Source organism: Ascaphus truei (genome assembly GCF_040206685.1).
Source record: "Ascaphus truei isolate aAscTru1 chromosome 20 unlocalized genomic scaffold, aAscTru1.hap1 SUPER_20_unloc_1, whole genome shotgun sequence".
Taxonomy (NCBI): Eukaryota; Metazoa; Chordata; class Amphibia; order Anura; family Ascaphidae; genus Ascaphus; species Ascaphus truei.
Window position 1 is genome coordinate 1,173,790 of NW_027453857.1, and position 18,711 is coordinate 1,192,500.

The 18,711-nt window shown below is 52.7% G+C and overlaps 1 protein-coding gene across 1 annotated transcript; it reads right to left on the reverse strand.

The window, feature by feature from the left end:
* Positions 1-5,299: 5,299 nt before the first annotated feature.
* LOC142474704 (E3 ubiquitin/ISG15 ligase TRIM25-like) lies at positions 5,300-7,333 on the reverse strand. Its single transcript, XM_075580888.1, has one exon. The coding sequence runs from the start codon at positions 7,250-7,252 to the stop codon at positions 5,672-5,674; it is 1,581 nt and encodes a 526-aa protein (XP_075437003.1). The 5' UTR covers positions 7,253-7,333; the 3' UTR covers positions 5,300-5,671.
* Positions 7,334-18,711: the final 11,378 nt, after the last annotated feature.

Sequence of the window (18,711 nt, forward strand, 5' to 3'; positions counted from 1 at the left end):
GCAGGGGCAGGGATAACAGGAGCCGCAGGGGCAGCGATACCAGGAGCCGCAGGGGCAGGGATAACAGGAGCCGCAGGGGCAGGGATAACAGGAGCCGCAGGGGCAGGGGCAGGGATAACAGGAGCCGCAGGGGCAGCGATACCAGGAGCCGCAGGGGCAGAGATAACAGGAGCCGCAGGGGCAGGGATAACAGGAGCAGCAGGGGCAGGGGCAGGGATACCAGGAGCCGCAGGGGCAGGGATAACAGGAGCCGCAGGGGCAGGGATACCAGGAGCCGCAGGGGCAGGGATACCAGGAGCCGCAGGGGCAGGGATACCAGGAGCCACAGGGGCAGGGATAACAGGAGCAGCAGGGGCAGGGATACCAGGAGCCGCAGGGGCAGGGATAACAGGAGCAGCAGGGGCAGGGATACCAGGAGCCGCAGGGGCAGGGATACCAGGAGCAGCAGGGGCAGGGATAACAGGAGCAGCAGGGGCAGGGATACCAGGAGCCGCAGGGGCAGGGATAACAGGAGCAGCAGGGACAGGGATAACCGGAGCCGCAGGGGCAGGGATAACAGGAGCCGCAGGGGCAGGGATAACAGGAGCCACAGGGGCAGGGATAACAGGAGCCGCAGGGGCAGGGATACCAGGAGCAGCAGGGGCAGGGATACCAGGAGACACGGGGCAGGGATAACAGGAGCCGCAGGGGCAGGGATAACAGGAGCAGCAGGGACAGGGATAACCGGAGCCGCAGGGGCAGGGATAACAGGAGCCGCAGGGGCAGGGATACCAGGAGCCACAGGGGCAGGGATAACAGGAGCCGCAGGGGCAGGGATAACAGGAGATGCAGGGGCAGGGATAACAGGAGCCACAGGGGCAGGGATAACAGGAGCCGCAGGGGCAGGGGCAGGGATAACAGGAGCCACAGGGGCAGGGATAACAGGAGCCGCAGGGGCAGGGATAACAGGAGCCGCAGGGGCAGGGATACCAGGAGCAGCAGGGGCAGGGATACCAGGAGACACGGGGCAGGGATAACAGGAGCCGCAGGGGCAGGGATACCAGGAGCCACAGGGGCAGGGATACCAGGAGACACGGGGCAGGGATAACAGGAGCCGCAGGGGCAGGGATACCAGGAGCCACAGGGGCAGGGATACCAGGAGACACAGGGGCAGGGAGAACAGGAGCCACAGGGGCAGGGATACCAGGAGATGCAGGGGCAGGGATAACAAGAGCCGCAGGAGCAGGGGCAGGGATAACAGGAGCCGCAGGGGCAGGGATAACAGGAGCAGCAGGGACAGGGATAACCGGAGCCGCAGGGGCAGGGATAACAGGAGCCGCAGGGGCAGGGATACCAGGAGCCACAGGGGCAGGGATAACAGGAGCCGCAGGGGCAGGGATAACAGGAGATGCAGGGGCAGGGATAACAGGAGCCACAGGGGCATGGATAACAGGAGCCGCAGGGGCAGGGGCAGGGATAACAGGAGCCACAGGGGCAGGGATAACAGGAGCCGCAGGGGCAGGGATAACAGGAGCCGCAGGGGCAGGGATACCAGGAGCAGCAGGGGCAGGGATACCAGGAGACACGGGGCAGGGATAACAGGAGCCGCAGGGGCAGGGATACCAGGAGCCACAGGGGCAGGGATACCAGGAGACACGGGGCAGGGATAACAGGAGCCGCAGGGGCAGGGATACCAGGAGCCACAGGGGCAGGGATAACAGGAGCCGCAGGAGCAGGGGCAGGGATACCAGGAGCCGCAGGGGCAGGGATACCAGGAGTCCCAGGGGCAGGGATACCAGGAGCCACAGGGGCAGGGAGAACAGGAGCCACAGGGGCAGGGATAACAGGAGATGCAGGGGCAGGGATAACAAGAGCCGCAGGGGCAGGGATAACAGGAGCCGCAGGGGCAGGGAGAACAGGAGCCACAGGGGCAGGGATAACAGGAGATGCAGGGGCAGGGATAACAAGAGCCGCAGGGGCAGGGATAACAGGAGCCGCAGGGGCAGGGATAACAGGAGATGCAGGGGCAGGGATAACAAAAGATGCAGGGGCAGGGATAACAGGAGATGCAGGGGCAGGGATAACAGGAGATGCAGGGGCAGTGTTAACAGGAGCCGCAGGGGCAGGGATAACAGGAGCCACAGGGGCAGGGATAACAGGAGATGCAGGGGCAGGGTTAACAGGAGCCGCAGGGGCAGGGGCAGGGATACCAGGAGATGCAGGGGCAGGGATAACAGGAGATGCAGGGGCAGGGATACCAGGAGATGCAGGGGCAGGGATAACAGGAGATGCAGGGGCAGGGATAACAGGAGATGCAGGGGCAGGGATAACAGGAGATGCAGGGGCAGGGATAACAGGAGATGCAGGGGCAGGGATAACAGGAGCCGCAGGGGCAGGGATAACAGGAGATGCAGGGGCAGGGATAACAGGAGATGCAGGGGCAGGGATAACAGGAGCCGCAGGGGCAGGGATACCAAGAGTCGCAGGTGCATGGATACCAGGAGTCGAGTCTGCCCTGGATTTCTTGGGCCTCGTTGAGCACCTGCTGGGCACGGTGAGTAACAATGTCTGCAGTTGTGCCAGGGGAGGCACAGCCCCCGATGCCCCGTGTAATATACCCCAGGGGTGTCCCCTCCCCCATGACACAAACGCCTGCAGAAATTAATCTGGCCAATACCTGGCATGGAGGGGCCCCATCTCACCCAGGGCTCGTGCTAACTTCATCAGGGTTTAAATTCTCAGCATCATTATACAGTGCAGCATGTTCATTACCAGTGTAATAGACACAAACTTTGGAGAAATAAATCTCTGCTGATAGCACAAAAACTCCCGATAACCGAGTTTATTTGTGAGTTAATTATCCTTCCCTTTTAATAAGGAAATTTAAAAATGTTTATACTGTATGGCAAAAATAGTGCAAAATAAGAATAAAATCCTGTGCAGCGCCCATCTGACCATTTAGCTGTAAGTGTCACAAGATGCAGGTATGGGCTGCTAGCGCAATCCAGATTAACCCCTGGCGTGCTGATCCCCTGTGGCACGCTGCTGCTAATATGTGTCTGCACGTTGGGTAGGTGGGAGCGGTAAAGCACTAATCAGGCACAGTGTGTCAGGAGCCGGGTTACACACACAGGTCTGTCACTGTCTGGTTACACTGTGTTACACTAGTTTGTGTCACACCAGGCACTGAAAGTAACGTAGCCGGGATTTATTGCTGCAGGATCACGCGAGTTAGTGCCTCAGGGCACCGTGGGGGTTAGGGGATCTCCTCCGGTGAGTGAGGTGCTTATTATATGGAGGGGTTCAGCTGTACCTGTATGGGGGTGCAGGCTCCTGTTAGCTGCAGGTTGCACAGGGATTGCAGTCGCTGTTACGCATGTTAAAGCTGTGAGTGATCACTCCCTAAGAGCCGCCTCCCTCATACTACATTGGATTGGTCAGGGAGCAGTGAGTGTGACGATAGCGCGTGAGAACAGCGCTGCTATCTCTGCCCGGCAACTAGTGACGCGGCAGGAACCAGATCCAGCTCAGCGATTGCTTGTGATCGTGGCAGGACGTGTTCCCACACACCTGTATGGTGAAGCCCAAACTCACAAAGCGTCTGATCTTTATATAGGGTGGGGGCCTCCCAAACTGCCCCCTGAACATCTACCTCGTTATTTAACCCCCTGATTCTAATCACCCCCTGTCATTGTGCTGATAAAACCAGCGTGTCACTGACTTTAGCATATACCCTGTGCCACGGGAGACCAGGACTAATACCAGGGACCAACTCGCCAGGCAGAGACACAAGAGCTTATAACATTCATTTATTGGGAAAAAGTTATCCACAACTGACATACACTGACACACACACACATACTCACATCTGGGGTACCCTATAGTCCTAGGTGCAGGGATCTCCTTACAGAGATTTCCCCTGTTCTCTCTTCCCTGTGACACAGGATCCCAGGCCTGACACCAGCACAGGAGCAGACACTGCAGCTTCTCCCAGATACAGCAATAACTTCTACAGCTCTTATACCTCACTTCAGTTTCACTAGGGGGGTCTCTCACATCAGTCTCACTAGGGGGGTCTCTCACTTCAGTCTCAATTGGGCGGTCTCTCACTTCAGTCTCACTGGGGGGGTCTGCCACTTCAGTCTCACTAGGGGGGTCTCTCACTTCAGTCTCACTAGGGGGGTCTCTCACTTCTGTCTCACTAGGGGGGTCTCTCACTTCTGTCTCACTAGGGGGGTCTCTCACTTCAGTCTCACTAGGGGGTCTCTCACTTCAGTCTCACTAGGGGTCTCTCACTTCAGTCTCACTAGGGGGTCTCTCACCTCAGTCTCACTAGGGGGGTCTCTCACCTCAGTCTCACTAGGAGGTCTCTCACCCCTCCTTTTTATACACTGGGGAACTGACACATTTCTTTACAGTATTCACACACCTAGAAATATTGTGATAACATTTATTAAATGAGATGAGAGACGCGGTGAGAGAAACACTTGTCTGACAAACATTCTCAGGGAGAAGCAGGAATATGTTATTCTGCATCATACAATTTTTATATTATAAAGCATTTCCATTTACTGACACAGCACAAACATATATATGTAATGGGTATACGCTCCTATATTACTTCTATACGCTCGCTCCCAGAACAGGAACTAAACTAAGATTAACGCAATCAGATATCCCTAGGACAGGTATGTGAGATAAAGCAGCTTGGAGCCCTTCAGCGACGGGTCACATGACTGCTGGGGCCAGGCTCCCTCCTCTTCCCGCCTACACACCCCCCCCCCTACCTTTGCGTGGTTCCCTCAACTGTGTCGCTAGGATGCGCGTTGCTGTCCCGGCGGGCCGGATACTGCTTTCCCCTCCCTTCCGCCTGCGCGCCCTTCCCCTTTACTTCCCGGCATGCCGCGGGGGGGGGGGGGGGGGTTTAGTGGATTTAAACTGGGCGGGGAGCGGGAAAACAGTCTGGCACGGGAAAAAAGTCCCGCCCACCATGCCCTTTGTGTGATAAACATGACAGAGTTTAATTATATTGTGTATGCTGTATTTTCCCCCTTTTCAAAATGTGGATAAAAGAAAGACTTTGATGTTGACATACCTGAGGTGGGCATTTTTAAGGCATGTGTTGCCTTCGTCACGGCGGCTGTTGAGGGGGTGAGTGCACGGAACCTTGCCAGCGGGGGCTCTATGGTGCAGATAACCCCTAAAGCCTTCGGGTGGTTAGCGAGTGGGACATTTGTGTGTGATTCCCTGAGCCCAGTATCGCTTAACAGCCAGGCCAATGGGCACCCGGCTTGGTGGGTCTTGCGGGCCATGGTGCGGGCCATGGTTGGGGTGCCAATGGCCTTTACCCGGGGGGAGAGCACGCTGGCAGAGGTAGCACTCACCAAGGTTTATTATTATTTGTGTAAATAAAGCCGTGACCCTTGAACCTCCAGACCTTTGTTGTGTGTTTATTTATGTGTGTTGGGGGGGGGGGGGAATCAGAGGGGGAGCTTCATTGCAAGCTCCGAGGTCATGTGTATGTGTAGCAAAGTGCTGAAGGGGCCCCTCTGGGTAACTGATTAATATATGAGATATATTCTCCTTTTCTCTCCCTCGCTCACTGAATCCCTCCCAGTATATTCTTATTTCTGTGTACTATATTATATATAATATGTCTATGGGTTCCCCTGCTGGGCCGGGATCAGTACTCCTAGCTCCTGATTCTGACGCAGCCATTATTATATACAAAGAACGCAGCATGAAGAGGCTCAGTGAAGGTGGCAGTGACGGTGTGTAAGTGTCTGATCGGGTCACACAGCTGATAAAGGGACAGCCGCCCAGCCTCATAGTCCAGGTATATTCCTAATCTCTGCACGGGAGACTCGGGATATATCCGTGTACGTATTGTGTCATGTATCACTGAATAATCATTATCCCACATGTACAAACACCAGGATTTCTTATTACGTCCTATGCGGGACTGACGTTGTTTCCTTACTATACTGGGATAGGAAATCCCTACCCCCCTGATCCCTGATTCACTGATCTCCACTTCCCAGTAATGTTGTCCTGAGGAAAAACTCCTGGTGCTTAAAACCTGAAAAGACCCAAATCTCTCTGGTGTATTTGGGCGTAACTGGTTTATTCCTGAGCAGGATGCAGTTTTCAGGTCACCTGATACAGATACATAATTAGCAGCTGTATTTACATCCAGTAATATGCCTGAATCCCCCTGCACACAGAACCCGCTCTTTGCTTTTAGATCAGTCACAATATCAGCTAATCTCTGTAAGGTCAGTGAGATCAGAACCTCATACAAATCCCCTACAGCAGGGACCTTATTATCCTCTCCCTCTCTGTCCTCATTACCTCCCTCCTCAGCATCACAGAAGTCAGCATTGTCTGATTCCCGTCCCTGTAAGACAGTTACTGGATCAGTGATGTTGCACAGCTCCTCAATGTGAAGCATCTTCCTGGACAGCTCGTCCTTCTTTATTTCTAGCTGCTGGATTAGATCAGAGACTCGGAGAGAAACCTGCTCTTCCCGCCTGGTGATCTCACTCAGGACTCGCTTCTCTAGGACTTCCAGCTGTGCCCTGATGTCCCTAATCAGGGCAGTGACTCGGGCTGTCTCCCCAGCTGCTTTTTCCTGCGCTTCTCTCCTGCGTTCCTGCAGACTCTGGGCTCTTTTCTCAGTCTCCTCTCTCACTGAGGTCAGTTTCTCCAGAACATGTCTCAGTTTCTCCTTCTTCTTCTCAGAGGCCTCATTCAGCGACTCCACCTGGTGTCCCCTGTGCTCTCCAAACACACAGCAGGATAAACAGATACAGGCAGCATCCTCAGTGCAATAACACTCCAAGAGCTTCTTGTGGATGGGACATTTCCTGGTCTTTAAGGAGGTGGTTGGCTCAGTTAAGACGTGTTCCACTGCTTTGTTATGTCTTTTTAGGTGAATATCACACAGGGAGGCGTCACACAGCAGACATGTTTTAGCAGCAGGTACAGAGGAGGTAACACAGTAAGTGCAGAAGATCACAGCCTGCTCCGGCTGAGTAGAAAGGAAACGCTCCGCTATGTTACACAGCTCCAGGTTCCTCTGCAGTGCAGGACGCTCCTGAAACCTTTTCCTGCATTCAGGACAGGTATAAAGTCCAGATCCCTCCTGGGAATCCAACACACTCCCAATACAGCCCTGGCAGAAGTTATGCCCACATCTCAGCGTTACAGGCTGGGTATAAGTGCTCAGGCAGATGGGGCAGGTTAGCTCCTCTCTCAGACCAGCAGACGCCATGCTTGGAAGCAGCCTATTTTGATCTGGTTCAATACTGATTGGCCGGCGAAGCCGGCCAATTCAGTTAAACAGCAATTCTACTTGTTGCCAAGTAGAACAAAGAAAAACCAGTCAAACAAATATATAAGGGAATCAGCAAGTGCACTGTAAAAAATGCACTTAAAAAAGAAGGGTTAACTCAGAAGAACCCCTGATGGGGGATACCGAGCAGAGCACCCCGCCTAACGCCCACTGGGATGTAAACTCCGACACCGTCCCAGCGGACTCGGCGTACGTGAACTCTGCCCGAATACGGGAGTGCACCAGCGCCCGGAACACTGCCACGATGTTCGTTGGGACCCCCTTCTCCAAACGCTGCTTCCTGGTCTTGTAAATGGCTACCTTAGCCACTGCCAGGAGCAGGTTAACTAGGAGATCCCTAGGCTTATTGTCTCGGGACACTGGGCACCCAAAAATAAAATGATGAGGGGAAAAACCCAGCCAGAACTGCAGAAGAAGGCTCCTCAAGGTGGATAAGAGGGGCTGCAGTCTGGCGCAGCTCAGATAAATGTGGAATACGGACTCCCGCTCGCCACAGAAGGGACAGGCGGCGGGGGAGTCCGTGAAGTGTGCCAAATACTCTCCTGTGCTCAGTGCACCGTGGAGGACCCTCCAACTCAAATCCCCGGCGGGACGGGGAACCAAAGCTGAATAGAGCTCTCTCCACCGGGGTCTCTCGTCCTCGTTCCCAAAAAATACCCGCCTCCAGATGGTATCTGGGCGGGTGACAAGGGCGAGGTAGTGCACTATATGGAGCACCAGAGAATACAGGACTTTCCTCGGCATGCCGCGAAAACATGCCGGGGACATATCCCCCAACCTGCTGAGGTTTGGGGAGATAGGAACTCGAGGGGGTTGCCTTGGTTTGGGTTCTACGCAAAGATTCGGAGAGCTGAAGTTGATAGGTTGACAAGGCTCTCCGGTCTGCAAAACCCCCTCGATGAAGATGCGTGAGTCGGGGTGATGGCATCTTTAATCTCCTGGATCAAACGACGAGGGACGCGGGCAGTAAGCAGACCCATACGGGGCGCGAGCTCCTCTGCTCCTACCCAGTCTCGCCGCTCATAGTCCAGGAGATCCCCGACTCTGGTCACCTGCGCCAGGACTAGCCGGCGGCAAATAGAGGGTGAATCCAACATCCGAGCCCCCACTGCCGGATTATACAGCAGGGGCTCAGCGAGGAAATCAACCCCCGCCGCCCGTTCCTTCCTGGTCGCGGAGACCAGTTTCCAGGCCTTCAGTAAGTCCCGGTAGTATGCCGGCAGCACCGAGAGGTCTCTACCTAAACCCTCAGGCCTGATGATAAACAGTTGCCGGTCATACCTCATATTGCGCAGCTGGCGAAAGAAACTGGTTGCCAGCTGGCACCACTGCGGAGACGGATCTGCGAATAGGTATCTCTGCAGGTACTGGAGGCGGAAAGTGTGTAACTGGGAGCGGACACACACCACTCCCTGTCCACCCTCCTCCAAAGGGAGACACGCAACTCCCGCAGAGACCCAATGCTTCCCCATCCAGAGGAAATCCATCAACCTCCTCTGGATCTTGTTGATAAATTCGGGGGTTGGACCCATGGCTATCAGCCGGTGCCAAAGCTGACTGGCCACCAGCTGGTTGATCACCAGGGTCCTTCCCCTAAGGGAAAGCATTCTTGACAGATACACCCATGACCCCAGACGAGCAATGACCCGTTCTTCAAGATCACTGAAGTTTTCTGGGGCCGGGTCCTCCGCAGCAGACAGGTAGACTCCCAGATACTTGAGAGTATCGCTCTCCCACGAGATATTCCGAAACGTGGGGGGCAAAGAGTCCACCTGTAAGGGACCCACCAACATGCCGGAGCACTTGGACCAGTTGATCCGAGCAGAAGAGGCCGCGGTGTAGACCTCTTGGCACGCTTGTGCCCGCTCTAGATCATCTAGGTCCTGGGCCACGAGGAGCACGTCATCGGCATAAGCCGACAGGACTACTCGCATGTCGGGCTCCCGCAGCACCAGCCCGGTGAGCCTCCTCCTCAGTAGGCAGAGGAAGGGCTCAATGGCCAGCGCGTACAGTTGCCCAGACAGGGGGCACCCTTGACGTACTCCCCGACCAAACACAAAAGGTGCCGTCAGGGACCAGTTGATCTTCACCAGACACTCTGCAGAGGCGTACAGCATCTGGAGAAAGCCCACAAATTGTGGGCCGAAGCCAAACGCCCGCAGGGTCTCCATAAGGTAACGGTGATCCACTCTGTCAAATGCCTTCTCCTGATCTAGGGACAGGAAGGCGAGTGACAGACCAGTCCTCTGCGCGTAGTGCATCAGGTCCCGGACCAGAAAAATGTTGTCATGAATGCTCCGGCCTGGGACAGTATAGGACTGGTCGGGGTGAATCACCTCTGCCAGCACGGACTTGAGCCTCAGCGAAAGCGCTTTGGCTACGATCTTATAGTCCGTGCTGAGCAGTGAGACCGGTCGCCAATTAGAGATCTGACGGAGATCCCCCTTCTTCGGCAGCAAAGACAGTATTGCCCGCCGACACGAAAGTGGCATCTCACCGATCTCCAGGGCTTCGGCTAGGACCTCGGTGAAATCAGGTCCCAGCATCTCCCAGAAAAACTGGAAGAACTCCACAGTCAGCCCGTCTAGCCCCGGCGCTTTTCCGTGGGACATGAGACTGAGGGCTTCAGAGAGCTCGGCCAGAGTCAAAGGTAACTCAAGCGGCTCCCTTCCATCCTCACTGACCGTGGGAAGCCCCTCTAATAAGACCCTGCATTTATCTGGCTGGATGGACTCCGGAGAGAAAAGATCTACATAGAATCTCCGGGTTCTGTCCCGGATGCTCTCCGGGTCAGTCAGAGGGGTACCGTCCTCTGCCAACAGGCATGTGATATGTCTACGGTTTCCCCTCTTTTTCTCCAGCGCGTAGAAGAGGCGCGACCCGCGATCCATCTCTCGAAGGAAGTTGATGCGGGATCGCACATACGCCCCCCGAGCTCTCCGATCTTCCAAGTCCCGGAGAGTGCACTTCCTCTCTACGTACATACTCTGCAGGTATTGGTCTCCTGCCACAGACAGCCGCTTCTCGAGATCGAGCACCTCCTCCCTGAGGGCCTCGATCTCAGCATCACGCCGTCCGCTGGCACCCTTTGTGTACTCCTGACACACGAGGCGCAGATGAACCTTGCCCACGTCCCACCACTGCTCTAACGTGGCAAAGTCTGACCTGCAACCTCTCCAGGCCATCCAAAAGTCTCGGACCGTCGTCGCAAACCCCTTGTCCTCCAACAACGTATTGTTGAAGTGCCAATATGCGGCCGAGGGTGCTGCAGGTAGCAGCGTCACCGTCACGGACGCACAATTGTGGTCTGAAAACGGCGCCAGCCTAATGGCACTGGACTGGGCTCGCGACAGGCTGTGGCTGGAAATATACAGCCTGTCGATCCGGGACCAGGACATCCGTTCACCCCTAAACACCCTAACATGGGTGAACTCAGTGGATGCCTCAGGATGTTGTTCTCGCCAGACGTCTACCAAGGAGTAGCGGGTGATGACCTCCCGCAAGGCCGACGCAGAACACGGGTGTGGCTCCGGACCATTCCGGTCTTTCCGAGCCTCGAGGGTACAGTTAAAATCACCCCCGAGCACCACGTATTCGTCTGCGTCGACTGTCTCCAGGTATTCAGACATTCTGACGAAGAACTGCCTTCTCAGGGGTCCGTTGGCAGGAGCATACACGTTCAGGAAATTAAACGTGTAGTCCTCGTGTCGGACCCTGATATGCAAAAGGCGACCTGGAACAACAGCTTTGGCAAGCAGCAGCTCAGGTTGAAAGGATTCAGAGAACAGGGTCACCACCCCACAAGATGTCGAAGTGAGGTGGCTGAAAAAGACCTTGCCTCGCCACTCCAGATGCCAGCTGGCTTCAGCCTCTGGAGTGGTATGGGTTTCCTGCAGGAAACTCACAGAATACTTTCCCTTTTGTAAAAAGGAGAGTACCTGGAACCTTCGAAACCCGTCCTTACATCCATTAACGTTTAGCGTACCGATGCTCAAAGCCATTGGTAATCAAGAGTCTTGCTTCCCATAGGCGCTCAGGGTACTATACCCCGAGAAGCCTTTACGTGCTCTCGCAACACTTTGTTAAACTTTAGGACCCGAGTATGTTCGATAGTCCCGGAAAGTTTGGCCTTGTGGTTAGCCTTGATGTATACTCTGAGAGATTGGAGAATGACCGAAGCATCCTTCCACCTCTCAAGGGCCAACTGCACCTTCGTATGTCCATGTCTACAGAGGGTATCATCCAGGAAACTATCCAGCTCCCGGGCAGGGATAATGGGGATCGAGGAGTCCACCGACTCCATGGTGCCAGAGGACTCCCCTCTGAGCCCCAACTCCCCAGGCTCCTCTTGGCTGGAGAATTCAAGACACCCGTCCTTCTCTGCGGGGGCCTCTCTCAGCCCTAGATTGGATCCCCTCCTCGGTGTTTCCACGAGGGGGTCCACTGTGCTCTCCACCTCCATCCCCGAGTCAGGCTGTTCATGGGCAGCTGGTGGCGGCATGGCAGAGGCAGTGGTCTCCCGAGAGTCCTCGGGGGCCACAGAAGCACACATGCCACGGGTGTTCGCATCACCCACGGGAGGGCACTCACCAACCGCGGGAGGGCCCTCACCATCCGCAGGAGGGCCCCCACCGTCCGCGGGAGGGCCCTCACCATCCGCGGGAGGGACCCCACCATCCGCGGGAGGGCCCCCACCATCCGCAGGAGGGCCCCCACCATCCGCAGGAGGGCACCCACCATCCGCGGGAGGGCTCTCACCAACCATGGGGGGGCACTCCTTAGCAAGGGCTTCATAGGGAGGGTCTTTCCCAGCGTTCACTCCCAACAAAGTGCCCGCCCAAAACTCTGCACCAAGAGGGTTCAGGTCAGACAACTCCCAGATGTAATCGGAAGTGCTCACCACAACACCCTCCAAACCCTCATCCACGGGGGTCAGCCCTATCCCATCTCCTTCCTCTGGTGACGCAAACCGGGGCTTTTTATCCCTATGTGCGTCACCCGAAGGCGGTACAGCCGAAGGGGGATCTTGGTTGGCTCTGAAGATAGGTGCACTCGGCATGTCAAATTTACCGAAGCACAATTCTCCAGGGGATGCTCTCCAACCGAGAGGGGCGCTGGGAGGTTCCCCAACGTCCCCAGAGGCATCGGGTACCTCCAGCTGCATTCCCTCCAGAAATTCGAGGGGGGTGGGCTGTACATTTGTGGGATCCGGCTTACACTGGTTAATCCCAACCAGTGGGTCGGACAGGACCACCTTGTGCGGAACTGATTTTTCTTTCCGCTTCCGAGACTTCAGAGGGTAAACATAATATGGTTCACTCTCAACCTCCTCAATCACCCTCTTATTGGTTTTAAATTTGCTCTTCCTGGGGATTGATTTCCCAGGAGAGGGTGCCGCTGTTTCCATAGCTGGAGTTTCCTCCCGCTCCCCTTCACCCTGTACGGTGCTTACAATGGGGTTAGGGGTTTCTTGGGGGGGGACAGCGACAGAGGGTGACTGTTTTGGGGTGACTTTTTTCTTCCCCCTCTTTTTTTAGAGGAGAGGTTCAGATGTCACTGTTTGAGTTGCGACAGTGACATCTTCTGTGGTCCCAGGGGGGGCCTGGGCCCTCGAGCTCTTTTCCTTCTCCCTCTGTTCTTTGGGGAGAGGTTCAGATGTCACTGTTTGAGATGGGGCAGTGACATCTTCTACGGTCCCAGAGGGGGCCTGGGCCTTCGAGGGCTTTTCCCTCTCTCTCCTTCTTTGGGGGAGAGGTGTAGACGTCACTGTCCGAGATGGGGCAGCGACATCTCCTGTGGTCCCAGCGGGGGCCTGGGCCCCCGAGGGCTCCGCTGCGGTGGGTGCAGCGGCACAGGGCATTTCCCCCTGGGGGGAGACAGCGCTAACAGAGGCTGGCCGCTCCAGGGCGACCCCCTCTCCTTCCTTCCGCTCTCCAGGAAGAGGTGCAGAAGTCACTGTTCCGGATGGGACAGCGACATCTCCTGCGGTCTCAGGAGGGACCTGGGCCCCTGAGGGCCCCGCTGTGGTGGGCACAGCGGTACCGGGTGTCTTGGCAGAGGGAGGGGCGGGTGCAGGAGTTGGGATGGGTCCTCTGTTCCCTCTGAGGCAACTCCTACGAGTGTGCCCCAGCTCTCTGCATAGATAACATCTAACCCCCTCCGTGCCATAAAACACAGTGTATGCTATGCCCTCGTAGGGCACCCTAAACGAACCCTCCACAGATTCATTGCTCCCTGGCAGCAGCAGTTGTACCTGCCGCCTAAATGAGAGTACATGCCTCAGCGCCCTATCTCTGCAGCCCAAAGATAATTTTATTATGGGGGACTTAATGTCTCCCAGGGCTTGCAGGTACGGCTTCATGAGGCAATCTGGGATGAAGGGGGGCACATTTGACAGAATGACCTTTGTGCCTAACCCCTCCATGGGTTCCATAGGGATGTATTTCCCCCCTACACTGATGCCTTTCTGCACCAGGTAGTGAGTGGCAGCCAGCGTACGAAGGAAGAAAATGCCCCTCCCATACATTTTGCTGGCCGCCACCACAGCAGAGGGTCCCACCACATCAGCCACAGCCCTCACATATATCTCCATGTTTAGGCCAGGTGACATTGGGCACCTCACCCCAAGCTTCCTGCTCAAACAGGGCGTGGCCCCAGCATTGTTGTTGCTGGGGTTAACGCCTGCAACTGCCACATGCGCCCATGTTGGAACTGGGACTGCAGGGGTTACGCTGCTAACAGGTGCTGGGGGAGGCGTGGCCAGGGCACTGGAAGGACCAGGCCTAGGGCTGTGACTAAGAGTGTTGCTCCTAGGGGCCACAGTTTTTGGTGTTCTATATCCGGGCGTCGCCCCTGTTGCCGCACTTGTCCTATTCCCCTTTCCAGGCATGATAAACAAATAAGCCTCTAAGTCAGGGGAGGGTATTGCTTAGGGAGAGAGGTATTGAGAGAAAACTTTCTCTTTTAGAAGAGATCTCTCTGCAAGGGGAAAAAAACAGCAGCTTTTAAAACCTGCTGCAGCTTTTAAAACCTGCTGCAGCTTTAAATCTTTCCTCTTATTATTAACTCTCTCTCTCTGTTATAATAAGCAAACACCACAATTTACAAGTCTTTATATAAAAGACACAGAGCTCTCAATAGCAAGTGAGAAAAGGAATCAGGCTTTAAGAAAAACAAAAGAGTGAAATTGGAAGTTTAAACAACCAGTAAAAACCTCCAGTAGTGAGGGAGGAGAGAGGGGGGGAGACTGCAGTTTTCCAGCCAGCTAAACTGCAGCTATGCTGGGTTAAATCACTGCAGCCCCTGGGTGAAAACCAAAAACGGTTTTTAAGCCTGAAAATGCACCCAAAAACCTCTATAAAACTCCTAGTATACTCACAGTATACTCCCCCACAGATCCAAACCAAAAAATACCAAATAAAGAAAGAATAAAGCGGATTCCTTACCAAATGCCTGGAGCTCTGCACATACACTTCTGAGGGAAGCAGCAGCAGGAGAAAGGATGTGACGTCAATGAAAACCTGTCACGTGGTACGGTAGCCAATCAGAGCGTGGGAACTTTATCCTTATTGACGTCACATCCTTTCTCCCCCAAGCCCCTGACACATGGTATACCAGAGCCAATCAGAGTAGGGATAAAGTTCCCACGCTCTGATTGGCTACCGTACCACGTGACAGGTTTTCATTGACGTCACATCCTTTCTCCCCCAAGCCCCTGACACATGGTATACCAGAGCCAATCAGAGTAGGGATAAAGTTCCCACGCTCTGATTGGCTCTAGTACCATGTGTGCACGGCCATGTGCCTTTTCATGACGTCAACTTAAAGGCAATTGAAGCAAAGCCATTCTGATTGGCTGTGCTTTCATTCCCTTTAAGTGACGTCATCATTTTTTTATTATCGGCCAAAACACATGGTTTTCACGGTCCAATCAGGACCGTGGGAACCATGACGCAAAATGTGACGTCATAGGCCTTTAAAAGCCTATGTCGTCTCAGTTTGCAGCCAGACGCCGCGGAGGAAGGACCTCCGGAGAAGGAAAAAGACAAGGGCGTGGCCGATGATGGAAAGAAGACCACGCCCTGCCCCGCCCGGAAGGAGATAGAAGAAAGAAGAATACAGATGAAGGTGTATTACAAGTAGAAGACCCGTGGATTGGTTTGGATTTTTAGTTTAATGTTTATTATTTTCAATGGTTTATTATTTTATGGGTTCCTGATCGTGGATTGGTTCGTGAGTAAGCTGGGCAACGGGAGTCGGTGGGGGCAAGTAATGGTAAGTGAACTACAGTAAAGAAATGTATTTTATTTAACTTGTTAATTTTTTCAAAAGGTTTTTTAACCTGTGTATTTTTTTTTTTTTGTGGTATATCATTTCTTGCCACTGTATGTATGTATGTACAATATATATGTCTAGAGAGATATACTGTACAGTATACATTCAGGGTAAGAAATGATGATGTTTTAAAAGCTGGATTAGATGTGTTTTTAATTATTTTGTGAGTTTAAAGTATTTTAAAATTAGATACTGTAGATGTATTCCTTGGTATTGTATTGTGTGTTTGAGGAAGGTCAGGGATACTGTAGGTACTGTAGGCTTGGTTTGGAAAGGTTGTATTTTTGTCGGTACTTATATTTTTTCAAAGGCTTAATTGTTCTGCTCTAGGCGTGAATCTGTTAATGGTTTCATTGTTCATGATTGAGTGTGAAATGTTTAGAGATCTAAATAATGATTGCTAATTGATTTTTGTTTACGTTGATTAATTTGCAGAATGTATACAGTATGGTGCATAGATTTTATGCATTTTGGAATGTGACTTTTTTCATTGGTTTGTGATCATATACAGTACAGTAGATTGTGAGATCAGTTAGGATTTTTAAAGGAAATTGATTTTAATGTAGTGTCTGTATGGAGAAGTGTTTGGTTGTAGAACAGTATGGTTTTGATAACCCTTCTACATTTATTTGTACTGTATATTTGGTTTATCATGGGTGTGTATATAACGTGTGTATATATATATACTGTATATATCTCTCTCTCTCTCTTTCTCTCTGTCTCTCTGTATGTATATATATACAGTATATATATATAGTTGCATGATGAAGCCACAGTACAAATTCATGGGTGAAGGGTGGGTATCGTGCCTGTGTGGCTTAACCCCTTAATTACCTTTGCGGTTATTATCCGATAAGGTGTTTAAGGGGTTAATTGATATCTGAATGTAATTGCAATGTATTGGCTTGGTTTTGGCTATGTTTTGTGTGGGCAAGAGAAGGAAGGCGCTGGCGTCGGACACTTCGTATTGATGAGGTCAGTAGTACTTTATTTATTTGTATATGCTAGTTAATGTTTTTAATAATGGGCAATTAATCTATTATCCATATCTGGATAATAGTTATTTTGCACATTATTGTACTGTAGGTGTTGGGGGGGAGGGTGTATGTATTGAATGTATAGGCCAGGTTTATTTTTTTTAAATTCAGGGTTACTTCCGTGGTTTTGCGTGGGACCTCTGGAGACCACCCGCGGGGAATCCTCGGGTATCCTAAAGGGTAGCAGGCTGGTGGTTCCACGGGTGACACATGCGGGGATGATGATGTGTGGTCCCACTTCTGTGGGGGCACCGCGGACCCGTAGTCTGCGGGCATGACGATGTGTGGTCCCACTTCTGTGGGGGCACCTCCGAGCCGTAGGTGCGGGGATGATGATGTGTGGTCCCACTTCTGTGGGGGCACCGCGGACCCGTAGTGAGCACCCGTGAGTTCCCCAGACCCCCATGGGAACCACCCGAGGCCCCGCAGACACCTGTGGGTTTGACCCGGGGCTCCCAGACATCCTTGGGCCTACCGTGTGGACCCAATTGTGGCTCACGGTGACCCAAGGAGACCACCTGAGCGCCATGGTGCTGGCAGGATCCACCAGCAGGCCTCCAGAACCTGTGGAATGCTGCTGGTAAACTGTAGGTCTGTCCAGGTGCCCTGCCAGCCCATCGGGGACTAGCGTGGGGCTACGTTATGGACCCTGAATGTAAAAGAATAAATCTTGTATTTATGGGGGGGGGGGGGCACAGGGGGTGGGTAATGTATTTAATAAATAGAATGCTGTTTATTGTGGGTGATTGTACTGTTTTTATTGTGGGTACTGGGGTGGGGTGTTTCCCCAACGGTATGTGGGTAGGCCTCCCTTGTGGGTACTGACTGGGTGGTTAGGCCTCACGGGTGGGGGGGGGGTTAGTGTGGGAGGGTATGTAGGCATCCCGAGTGGTGGGTGGGTGAGGGTGGGTTAACCCCTTCATGACTGTAGCGGTTAATAACCGCTATGGTGATTAAGGGGTTAGGGGACATTACTTTGTATGTTTTAATTTTTGTGTCTGTTTTGCAGAAGCGGAGGGGCCATGGCCAGGATGGGGGGGGGGGTTAACGGTATGTGGGTAGGGGGTGAGGGTGGTTAGCAATGCAGGGAGGGAGATTTACTGGTAACAGAAACATCTCTCTCCCTTCAATGTAATCTGTTTAAAGCCCCCTCCCCCCTAATGTGTGTTTCTGTAAAATCTCTCTCCCTTCAATGTACTGTAATCTGTTTAACAGAAACATTAGGGGGGGAAGGGGCTTTAGGCCTTTATATCTCTCTCCCTTCAGTGTAATCTGCTTAACACAAACATTAGGGGGGAAGGGGCTTTAGGCCTTTATATCTCTCTCCCTTCAGTGTAATCTGCTTAACAGAAACATTAGGGGGGAAGGGGCTTTAGGCCTTTATATCTCTCTCCCTTCAGTGTAATCTGCTTAACACAAACATTAGAGGGGAAGGGGTTTTTAAACAATGCTGTGTATAATGTATAAGGTTTTTTACAATTAGATAGATGTAATCCTTGGTATTGTAAGGGTTAGTTTGTTTTTAAATTGTCTTTTCTGGTTGTTACTTACAGTATATATTGATTTTGGTTTACTTGCTTGGTTAAAATACTGTAGTTAAGTTGACTTGTTTGGAAGTGTTTGTACAGTATTTACTGGTAGAGTAGCTTGCAATTATATTGTTAACATTCATTTGCAGAATGTACAGTACTGTATATGGTGCATAGATTTAATGCTATGCATCATTTACAGTATACAATGTACTGTAAATGCAATGTACTGTGTGGATTGTAATGTTATGTTTTATACTGTACAGTATGCTATTCATTAACTTCATTGCTCTACACATCTAGGGATTTCATTCCACCTTACCACCTTTCCTACACATGATTTGTGCTGTAGGCATTGGTTACTGTACAGTATATTACTGTATGCTAATGCAGATGTGTGATGCTTTGAGACTGTCATTTATACTTTGACAAGTCTACCTTTTGGTGTGTAGTGTGCATTATCCTTAGCGTTGTATAG

What these genes read in the sequence shown, in the direction of transcription:
- LOC142474704 (XM_075580888.1), bottom strand. Translation starts at nt 7,252, where the DNA reads ATGGCGTCTGCTGGTCTGAGAGAGGAGCTAACCTGCCCCATCTGCCTG.